Source organism: Microcaecilia unicolor, chromosome 1 (genome assembly GCF_901765095.1).
Source record: "Microcaecilia unicolor chromosome 1, aMicUni1.1, whole genome shotgun sequence".
NCBI lineage: Eukaryota > Metazoa > Chordata > Amphibia > Gymnophiona > Siphonopidae > Microcaecilia > Microcaecilia unicolor.
Window position 1 is genome coordinate 358,267,737 of NC_044031.1, and position 12,032 is coordinate 358,279,768.

At 41.2% G+C, this 12,032-nt stretch overlaps 1 protein-coding gene across 1 annotated transcript in view; it reads left to right on the forward strand.

Annotated features, from left to right (window-relative positions):
• The first annotated feature begins 278 nt into the window (after positions 1–278).
• The window catches only part of LOC115474290 (sodium-dependent neutral amino acid transporter B(0)AT3-like), a 157,551-nt gene continuing 145,797 nt past the window's right edge, over positions 279–12,032 (forward strand). The window contains exon 1 of the mRNA XM_030209699.1: positions 279–654. Within this exon, the coding sequence (XP_030065559.1) occupies positions 480–654 (175 nt within the window). The 5' untranslated portion in view covers positions 279–479. The remainder of the gene's footprint in view (positions 655–12,032) is intronic.

The following is a 12,032-nucleotide window of genomic DNA, read 5'->3' on the forward strand; positions in this document are numbered from 1 at the left end:
TGGTTCTGGGAAGCAACAACAGCAGCAGCAGAGGTGGCTGCAGGAGGCTGATGGAAATGTTGTGGTTGGGGCTGGGGAGGCTTCTATTGCTACCCATGAAAACTACAGACAGTAGAAGTTGGATGGGCATGACTCTGTGAACTTTCTGGTTTACTGACACTTAATGCATTTAGCAGTTACTAATTAACAACACAACTATGCTGTTTTACAAAAAAATGACCCAATAAAAAAACACAAAAAATGAGAATGATCACCATTTCCTCATTCCTCCTATCCTTTCTTTGTTTTTCTTTTTAAAAGTGTTCTAGCTTAATACTCATACGTACATTGGCTACTTTGGTACTAGCAATGGGAAACTCCGCCCTCATGTTATTAATTTCACAATGGTCTCTGTCTAGGTATATGATAACCCCAGGAAAAACATTCATTTTCAACAGTAGGTGAGTATCAGAGAGTTAGGAATCCACTGGGTTCTGAAGATGTTGAAGGAAGCACATAATGGTGTATCAGTGGATCTGCCTTCTGGAATCCACAAAGAAAATGACAGACCAACATGGGATAATAAATTCCAATATCTTTTAACTTGCATTGGATTTGCAGTGGGTTTGGGAAATGTCTGGAGGTTTCCCTACTTATGTCAAACATACGGTGGAGGTAAGAAAAAGCAGTTGTTATATCATAATCATTTTTATTAACTTTTTAACAAACATAATTTCACGTTTATGAATGATAATACACAAGTTGGAAATCACACTTAATCAAACATATAATAAACTAATAAGTTTCAACATATTATTGACCTCAATAATAAGAAATCAGATCAAGATGTAAGATTACTTAAATAATCTAGAGGAAATAATTGTATATTTTATAACTTTTACCCATGAAGCACGTGCCCTGAATTCTTCACTCAAAAACTGTTAAACAGTGTACATATGGGACTATACCACCACCTTAACTTCTTCTCTACTAAGTAGAAATTCGTCTAATTGTTTGGGGTAAGAAAGAGCAGTTGTTAATGGAAACACAAATATTCTATAAAGGACGCACACCCTTTATAGAATAGCGTACGTCTAGTAGCACTATAGAAATGATAAGTAATAGTAGTAGTATTGTTATTTTATTTATTTTTCATTTTGAAACTAAAGAATCAGTATATTGAAGGGTTTTGACCATGCTGGGTTTATGAGAAAAAAATCTTAATTATCCTTCCTGTTTACTAAGCCGCATGGGAATGGCGATATAGCCCATTCAAAGTGAATGGGCTGTGTTGGCATTAGCGTGCAGCTTGGTAAACAGGGGGGGTATATATGATATATGTATTCAAAGTATCCCTTCAAGAATGTTTACATATACTTTAATTTTATTCTATTAGGTCACTTCTTATGTAGAAAAATCTTCAAACAAGAAAGAAAGCAAGATATAGATTAGTGCGACATCAGATATTTAAAATCAAAGTTAAATTTATTTAAATTTGAACAAACAAAACTAAAACTATGCTTCTTAGTTTCTATAGTGACTGAAAATATTTTCCCCTAGGTTACTATCATATTTTATTATATACAAGAATCATTTCCATTATATGAGGATCAGAATAAGTAACAGTGATTAAAAGATAGTGAGAAAGGGATGAAAGTTGAAATGTTTTCTAAAGGGACTTATGGAGAGAAGGAACACATTTGATTTGATGTATGGATTTCATATACCTCTTTTAACAATTAGTATTAATTGTATTAGTAAGTGTGCCATGAAAGATGTTCCAAGGAGCAGAAATTGTGAGAGAACAAGTTTGAAATCAAGAAGAGAGTAAAAGTTGAAAGAATGTAGGAGATAAAGCTCGATATAGAAAGGAGGGAACCAAATCTGCAGTAAAATATTGAAAGTGACAGGTAAAAGTGTATGAAATGGAAATTTTTTTTTAGTTTATACACAAATTCATTCATTTGTCTTAAAGTAATAAATATGTGCCTAAATTAAATTATATATAACTACATATATGCATGGGTTGACAAATGGCCTGAAGCCACAGCTCATTTGAGGCAACTGTTATTATTTCTTCTTCTTCTTTTTTTTTTTTTTACATAAAGATCTGTGATAGAATGACCATTTCCATAGAACAAAAAGCCCAAAATGACAGATTTCCTGCTGATTCTTTTATACAGCCCATAAGAGCCATGTTTTCAAAATGATTGGGGCTGCTAAACCCAATGGAAGTTGATTATTATTATTATTTGTTACATTTGTATCCCACATTTTCCCACATATTTGCAGGCTCAATGTGGCTTACATAATACCGTGAAGGCATTCGCCAAATCCGGTAAGGGATAGGTACAAAATGTTGTATTGGGATAGGGAAGATATGTTGAATTTGGATAGGGAAGATCAGATTCAATCAAGTTGAGTTGAGGTAAAAGAGTTATTAATGTCCAATATGATCTTTAATAGTGAAGTGTTGCAGGGTTGAGACATTTAAGTTGGGTCATTCGGATATGCCCTTCTGAATAGGTGAGTCTTTAATGACTTTCTGAATTTTAGGTAATCATAAGTTGTTTTCACCACTTGTGCCAATGCGTTCCACAGGCGCGTGCCTATGTAAGAGAAGTTGGATGCATGGGTTGTCTTGTATTTTAGTCCTTTGCGATTTGGGTAATGAAGATTCAGGTAAGACCATGATGAACTGGTACTATTTCTAAATGGGAGATTGATTAGATCAATCATGTAATCTGGGACTACTCCATAGATAATCTTATGGACCAAGCTGCAGATTTTGAAAGAGATGCGTTCTTTGATAGGAAGCCTGTGCAATTGTTCACGGAGTGGTGAGGCACTTTGGAATCGTGTCTTACCAAATATCAATCTGGCTGCTGTGTTTTGTGCCGTTTGGAGTTTCCTTGTGAGTTGTTCCTTACATCCTGCATAGATTCCATTGCAGTAATCAACGTGGCTTAATACCATTGATTGAATTAGATTGCGAAAAACATCTCTTGGGAAGAAAGGTTTTAAACGCTTGAGTTTCCACATTGAATGAAACATTTTCTTTACGGTGGAGTTGACTTGGGACTCAAGTGTAAGATTTCTATCAATAATGACACCTAGTATTTTGAGACTATTAGAGATGGGAAGGGAATGCTCTGGAGTGAATAAAGTTGTGGGTTTATAATTATTGTACTGGGATGAAAGGATAAGGCAATGCGTTTTATCGGTGTTCAGCTTCAATTGAAATGTTGGCCCAAGAGTGCATGATGTTCAATCCATTTTTGATATCGTTGAAGATTTCTGATAAATCATGTTTAAAAGGGATATAGATTGTAACATCATCAGCATAGATGAATGGATGGAGACCATTATTCGATAGGGACTTGGCCAATGGGATCATTAAAATGTTGAAGAGTATTGGTGATAGAGGTGAACCTTGGGGAACTCCACAGTCTGATTTCCATGATGATGATATATTTGTATTAGATTTAACTTGGTATGACCTGGTGGTCAGAAAGCCCTTAAACCAGTCAAGTACGTTTCCACGAATTCCAAAGTGATCTAAAAGTTGAAGAAGTATGCTGTGGTTGACCATATCGAATGCACTCGACATGTCGAATTGAAGTAGGAGTATGCTATTTCCTAAGGCTATTTCATTCTTGAATTTGGCCAGTAGGTAGACCAGCACAGTTTTGGTACTGTGGGAAGGGCGGAAACCATCCTGGACACAGTCAAGGAGTTTGCTCAATATTGGGGGTGCTCAAGCACCCACAGAGCTCACTCCTTTGGTACAGCCAGGGGCGGACTGAGAGTGGTCTGGGCCCCCAGCCTGTACACTGCCCGATGACCTCCTACTGCCGCAGCTGACGCCCCCACCATCCCAGTTCTTTCCTACCCGCTGCACTGCCGCTACTCCCCCACCTGCAGATGCAAATTTCAAAAATTGACATTTTTCAATCACTATACTATACACTATACTATAGGTTAACAAATACACATTAAAAAAATGGAAAATATGATGATACCAATTTATTGGATCAAATATATTTTCCAGTTAGCTTTCAGAGGCCAAAACCTCTTTCCTCAGGTCAGGTCAGCACAGTATACTGCTATTAAGGTATTCTGTTCTGACATGAGAAAGGAGGGTTGAGTCTCCAAATATTAGTCAAAAATGTATTAAAATTACTCCAATAAAGACATAATCTTATTTCCATTTCTTTATTAACACAGCTACCACACTACTTTATACTAAACTAAAAATAAAATTCATTTTTCCTACCTTTGTTGTGTGGCCGTTTACTTTTTTCTAATTGTGTTGGTCCCAGTCTCTTGTTTCTTCTTTCCTCAATTTCTTCTTAACTCTCACCAGCGTCTATCCCTCTCTCTCTCTCCCCTTTTCCATCCAGCATCTGCCCCCCTCTCTCCCCCTTTCTAGCCAGTGTCTGCCCCCTCTCTCCCCCTTTCCATCCAGCATCTGACCCTTCTCTCTCCTCACTTCCGTCCAGAGTCTCTCCTCTTTTTCTCCCTCCTCCATCCAGCATCTGGCCCCTCTCTCTCCTCAGTTCCATCCACTTAGGCCCCTCTCTCTCCCCAGTTCCATCCAACATCTATATACTCTCTCCCCCTTTCATCCAGCTTCTATCCCCTCTCTCCCCTTCATCCAGTGTTTGTTCCTCCTCTCTTTATTTCCATCTGGCATATGTCCCTTCTCTCTCCCTCATCCTGTGTCTGTCCCTCCTCTCCCTCTTTCCATCTGACTTCTGTCCCCTGTCTCCTTAACATCCAGCATCTGTCCCCCCTCCCCTCCCCACTCCATGCTCCATCCATCCCCTTCCATCCAGCTTCTATCCCCTCTCTCCCATTCATCCAGTGTTTGTTCCTCCTCTCTTTATTTCCATCTGGCATATGTCCCTTCTCTCTCCCTCATCCTGTGTCTGTCCCTCCTCTCCCTCTTTCCATCTGACTTCTGTCCTCTGTATCCTTCACATCCAGCATCTGTCCCATCTGTCCCCCCTCCCCACTCCATTCTCCATCCATTATCTGTCCTTCCTCATCACCCAGACACCCTGTACCTGGAGTCCTCCTTATCCCTGCTTAATTTATATGTCCCCACTATCACCTCACCTAATCCCCATATCCCCACTCTTCCACCCTACCCTCACTTACAATCACACCCTTCCCCCTCCATCCAGTGTTGCAGTCTTTTTTTCAGCCCCACCCAACACCCCCACTACCATTGGCACACCAGGACCAGGTTATCCCCACTCCCACCCAATACCCCCCTGCCGCGGCCACCACTGCTGCTGTCCTGCTGCTGTTTCAGCAGTGGCGGCAAAAATAGGAAAAAAAAAGATTGCGGGGCTGCACCATTCCCTTCCCACTTGGAGCTGACTGGCTCTGCCCCAGAACAGGATTTTGTTAGAGGAAGGCGGGACCAGCAGCCGAGAACAAGAGGAACAGTGCTGCTCTGCAATCTTTATTTCTGTTTTTGCCGCCACTGCTGTAACAGCATTAGCAGCAGTGGTGGCTGTGGCAGGAGGGTAGTGTGTGGGAATGGGGAGAACGGTGGGCATGCGGGCAGAGCCTCTGGGCCCTCAGGCACTGCCCGGTTGCCCGAACGGTCAGTCCACCCCTGGGTACAGCCTTGGTAACTGATAATCATAAGGAGAAATAAATTCAACAGTGCCTGAAGGGAAATATATGCACAAATGATTGAATATCCCACAAGCCAACTAAATTCAATGTCTCAGTTAAACATATAAATATGTGTATACTGTGCTCATATCGAAATGGAATGACTACTACTACTACTACTACTATTAAACATTTCTATAGCGCTACTAGATTTACGCAGCGCTGTACAAATTAACATGAAAAGACAGTCCCTGCTCAACAGAGCTTACAATCTAAATTGGACAGACTAACAGACAGCTAGGGGTGGGGAAATTGCAGTGGTAGGGGTGATAAGTGAGGGTGTTGAGTAAGAGAGTCATGGTTAGGAGTCGAAAGCAGTAGCAAAGAGGTGGGCTTTAAGCCTAGACTTGAAGACAGCCAGAGACTGAGCCTGACGTACTGGCTCAGGGAGTCTATTCCAGGCATAGGGAGCAGCGAGATAGAAGGAACGGAGCCGGGAGTTAGCAGTGGGGGAGAAGGGGGATGACAGGAGATATTTACCCAGCGAACGAAGTTCACGGGGAGGAGTGTAGGGAGAGATGAGAGCGGAAAGGTACTGAGGAGCTGTGGAGTGGATGCACTTGTAGGTCAAAAGGAGAAGTTTGAACCGTATGCGGAAGCGGATAGGGAGCCAGTGAAGCGACTTGAGGAGAGGGCTAACGTGAGTATATCGACTCTGGTGGAATATAAGATGCGCAGCAGAGTTTTGGACAGATTGAAGAGGAGATAGATGGCTGAGCGGGAGACCAGCGAGAAGCAAATTGCAGTAGTCTAGGCGAGAGGTGGTAAGGGTGAGGGTAAGGGTTTTGGTAGCATCTTCGGAGAGGAAAGGGAGAATTTTGTTAATATTATAGAGAAAGAAATGACAGGTTTTGGCAATCTGCTGAACATGAGCAGAGAAGGAGAGAGCAGAGTCAAAGATGACTCCAAGGTTGCGCGCAGACGGGACAGGGAGGATGAGAGTGTTATCTACCGAAATAGAGAACAGGGGGAGAGGAGAGGAGAGGCAGGTCTGTGGAATGACCACAGACTTAAATGATCTTTATGTCTCCACATTCTTTGTTTAATCATTGCACACCAGAGTGTACACCACATTATCAGTTTACAAAGAAAATGCTTAACAACCCCCAGATTCTATAAACGTTGAATAAAGTTGCACACGCAAATCAGTGCACATAGCCAATTTGTGTGCTCAACCTAATTGCTGCTAACAACCAATTATTGACATTTAATTGGCCTTAATTAGGATTTATGTGCAGGTCTATAACAATCCATGTGTAAATCCTAACGCATGTAAATTTGGGTGTGTGTGGCTAAAGGGCATTTTGGGGAACATGTGTAAATATATAATTCAGCCAAACCCTTTATAGAATAGCGTGTAAAATGTTTGGTTTTAATGCCACTTATAGAATTTACCCCAAATTATGCTAAAATAAATTGCATATGAATATTTCTCAATTCTAATAAACTGTTATCCATATATCATCTTACTTCACTTTCAGGGTCCTGACATGGACCGTGTTTTGCATAAGCTGCCTCAGGAAACCCCATCTTAACAATGTTACAAGCCTTGTCTGAGCCACTTCCTGCAGTCAAAAAATATATAAAGCAGTGACCAAAGAAGTAAAACTAGTTTATACATTTCAGATAGCAACATGTCTACTGCACTAACAAGACAGCAATATGAACTATGAGACAATATCCCTCTCATAGCTCTTCTGACATACAGAACAATGCCGACATGCTCCGGTCACGCCCCTCCCCCCCTTTTAAAAGCATGGCATTACGTTGGCCATAGGACAGCTATTGGAGGAAAGGGAAAAGCTCAAATTCAAATTAGCTATTCCCTGTTATTACTGTAAGAAAAAGTCAACATCAAAATACAATGCTATTATATATAAAGTTAATTCACTATCAGGCGTATTTTCGAAACAGATGGATGTCCAAAAAGTGACATAAATTGGCACTTGGACGTCCATCTCTCAGAGACATCCAAATCTGTATAATCAAAACCCGATTTTGGATGTCTTATCAGAAGTCCCTCGCAAGGATGTCCAAATTTCAAGGGGGTGTACCGGAAGCATGGTCGAGGCAGGACTTGGGCATTCCTAAGACTTGTACAATCCAATTTATTACTCAGGAACCTTCATGCAATACCATAATGTACTCTTCTTTACCATGTATGTATTCACACGGTATATATATATATATACCATGATCTGTCCCATATATGTTATGTTCCATGTATGTTCCAATTATGTTACCATGAATGTATGCACCTTATCATTTGCGATTCTGATACCTAGAAATGACAACCGCCATTATGGCAAATGTAAGCCACATTGAGCCTGCAAATTGGTGGGAAAATGTGGGATACAAATGCTACAAATGCAGAACACGGACGCCTCCACCTACATGCGGCATGTTTCGCAATTCGCTGCCTCAGGGTGTGGTCCGATATTCAACTAAAGAATAAAACATACAATCAGCCTGCTATAATTGCTATTATTGGTCAGAAAACATTTCTACACAAGTCACATACCTCAAGTACATAGCATTTTCTCCAATTGCATTGGTGTCTGCCATCTTTGTGCTTATGTATTCCACCCATGCGTAATGCTACGTTTTTATAATGAATTTGAGCAAAGAGTTATCTACCCCTCCCCCTGGTTTACTTATATTTCATTATGGAAGAGATTCCTAGATGATATATTTATCCTATGGGAAGGTTCCTTGGAACAATTACAGGCATTTTTTACATGGCTAAATGCAAATTCCAAGGCGTTACAGTTTACTTTGACATGGAACACAAAAGAAATTGAATTCTTGGATACTAAGGTAATGTATTGTAAGGTATTGACCGTGGCCAATTAATCACTACAGTGTTTTGTAAGGCGATAGTTAGAAATAGCCTATTACATTTTCAAAGTTTTCACCCACATAGGCTAAAAATTAGTCTTCCTATAAGTCAGTTTCTAAGTATTAAACAGATTTGTTCATGGGATCAAGATTTTGAAGATAGAAAATTATGGGAAAGATTTTTGCATAGGGGTTACCCTGCCAAAGCAATTAAGAAAGCTTATTTGAAGGCAAAATATGCCCAATGAGAATTGCTTTTACAATATTCGAATAGGGAAATAGAAAATAGAACAGTAGCAGTACTCCCATACATGGCAGGAAACTCTAGAGTGACATCTTTAATTCATAAATACTGGACTGTTTTACAGGTGCACTCCTCGTTGCAGGAGAGACTGTTAATTGCTTATTGCAGGGGTAAATCCATTGGTGAAATGTTATCTTATAAATGAGTAGAATATTTACTACTAGTACTTATCATTTCTATAGCGCTACAAGGCATACGCAGCGCTGTACACCATACACAAAAGACAGTCCCTGCTCAAAGAGCTTACAATCTAGATAAGACAGGTAAACAGACAGAACAATTAAGGGTAAGGGAATGAAGAGGTGAGGATAAAGGACAGGGTAAGTGAGTTAGGAGTCAAATGCAGTGGTAAAGAGGTGAGTTTTGAGTTTGGACTTGAAAACAGCTAAAGACAGCTAGACGTACATGCTCGGGAAGTCTATTCCAGGCGTGAGGTGCAGCGAGATAAAAGGAACGGAGTCTTGAATTAGCAGTAGAGGAGAAAGGGACAGATAAAAGAGATTTATCTACAGAACGGAGTACTCGAGGAGGGACGTAGGGAGAGACAAGAGTGGAGAGGTACTGGGGAGCGGCAGAGTGAATGCACTTATAGGTCAGTAGGAGAAGTTTGAATTGAATATGGAAACGGATAGGGAGCCAGTGAAGTGACTTAAGGAGAGGGCTAATGTGGGCATAGCGATGTTGGTGGAAGATGAGTCGTGCAGCAGAGTTTTGGATTGATTGAAGAGGAGAGAGATGGCTAAGAGGGAGACCGGCGAAAAGTAGGTTACAATAATCAAGATGAGAGGTGATAAGAGTGTGGATAAGGGTTCTGGTGGAGTGCTCAGAGATGAAGGGACTGATTTTGCTAATGTTATAGAGAAAGAAATGACAGGTTTTGGCAATCTGCTGAATGTGAGCAGAGAAGGAGAGAGAGGAGTCAAAGATGACCCCAAGGTTACAAGCAGATGAGACAGGGAGAATGGAAGTGCCATCCACCAAAATAGAGAAAGGGGGGAGAGGGGAGGTAACATAGTAACATAGTAGATGACGGCAGAAAAAGACCTGCATGGTCCATCCAGTCTGCCCAACAAGATAACTCATATGTGCTACTTTTTGTGTATACCCTACTTTGATTTGTACCTGTGCTCTTCAGGGCACAGACCGTATAAGTCTGCCCAGCACTATCCCCGCCTCCCAACCACCAGCCCCGCCTCCCACCACCGGCTCTGGCACAGACCGTATAAGTCTGCCCAGCACTATCCCTGCCTCCCACCACCGGCTCTGGCACAGACCGTATAAGTCTGCCCAGCACTATCCCCGCCTCCCAACCACCAGCCCCGCCTCTCACCACCGGCTCTGGCACAGACCGTATAAGTCTGCCCAGCACTATCCCTGCCTCCCAACCACCGAGAAGCTCGGTTTTGGCCATTTGAGCTTCAGGTGACGCTGAGACATCCAGGCAGCAATATTAGACAAGCAGGCTGAGACATTGGTCTGGATGGTGGTTGAGATTTCAGGGGTAGAGAGGTAGATTTGGGAGTCATCAGCATAGAGATGGTATTGGAAGCCATGGGATGATATCAGAGAGCCAAAGGAACAGGTATAGATGGAGAACAGGAGAGGACCAAGAACAGAACCCTGAGGTACACCGATTGGTAGAGGGATAGAAGTGGAAGAGGATCCACCAGTGTACACTAAAGGTGCAAAGTGAGAAGTAGGAGGAGAACCAGGAAAGAACAGAGCCCTGAAATCCAAATGAAGACAGTGTATCAAGAAGTAGGTTGTACATAATCAAGGAGTAGGTTTACATAATCAGGAAGATCTCATTAGCCATGGCCAATGTGGTAAGTACCAATGGTGTAAACTGACTATTCAAGGTATTGACTGGCAGGTACCTGGTAATATGCGGCATTTTACCGCATGACACAATACCAATTGCAATGTGATTTATATGATATGTTGCCCTTGCCAATTACTATATGTGGGCAAATCCATGAAACCAGTGAAAAAACAATTAAATGAACACAAATCAAGAATTCACACGGCTACTGTAACAGCTCCCATTGTAAGCCATTGGCTAGCTAAGCAACATGATTGGTCAGGCATAAAATGGCGTGTCATTGATTATATCTAGTTGTGGAGAGAGGGTGGTGATGTTGACTGCTTGCTCAGCTACAAAGAGCAATGGTATATTTGTACGTTAGGAACCATGACCCCTGGAGGCTTAAATCTAGAAATTGATTGGGTAGCAGCAATGTAATAAGACGTGATGACGTTGCGGGGTGGAGCTAAGATTTCTTGTCGCTTTGAGCCTGGAAGCATTATAAAAATGTGGCATTACTCATGGGTGGAATAAGCGCAAAGATGGCAGACACCGATGCAATTGGAGAAAATGCTATGTACGTGAGGTATGTGACTTCTTTAGAAATGTTTTCTGACCAATAATAGCTAATTTGAATTTGGGCTTTTCCCTTTCCTCCAATAGCTGTCCTACGGCCAACGTAATCCCATGTTTTTAAAAGGGGGGGAGGGGCGTGACCGGAGCATGTCGGCATTCCTCTGTATGTCAGAAGAGCTATGAGAGGAATATTGTCTCATAGTTCATATTGCTGTCTTGTTAGTGCAGTAGACATGTTGCTATCTGAAATGTATAAACTAGTTTTACTTCTTTGGTCACTGCTTTATATATTTTTTGACTGCAGGAAGTGGCTCAGACAAGGCTTGTAACATTGTTAAGATGGGGTTTCCTGAGGCAGCTTATGCAAAACACGGTCCATGTCAGGACCCTGAAAGTGAAGTAAGATGATATATGGATAACAGTTTATTAGAATTCAGAAATATTCATATGCAATTTATTTTGAATATAATTTGGGGTAAATTCTATAAGTGGCATTAAAACCAAAAATTTTACACGCTATTCTATAAAGGGTTTGGCTGAATTATATATTTACACATGTAAAATTTTGGAATGCTCCCGGAATGCCCCCAAAATGCCCTTTAGCCACACACCCTCAAATTTACATGCGTTAGGATTTACGCATGGATTGTTATAGACCTGCACATAAATCCTAATTAAGGCCAATTCAATGCCAATAATTGGTTGTTAGCAGCAATTAGGTTGAGCACACAAATTGGCTATGTGCACTGATTTGCGTGTGCAACTTTATTCAACGTTTATAGAATCTGGGGGTTGTTAAGCATTTTCTTTGTAAATTGATAATGTGGTGGACACTCTGGT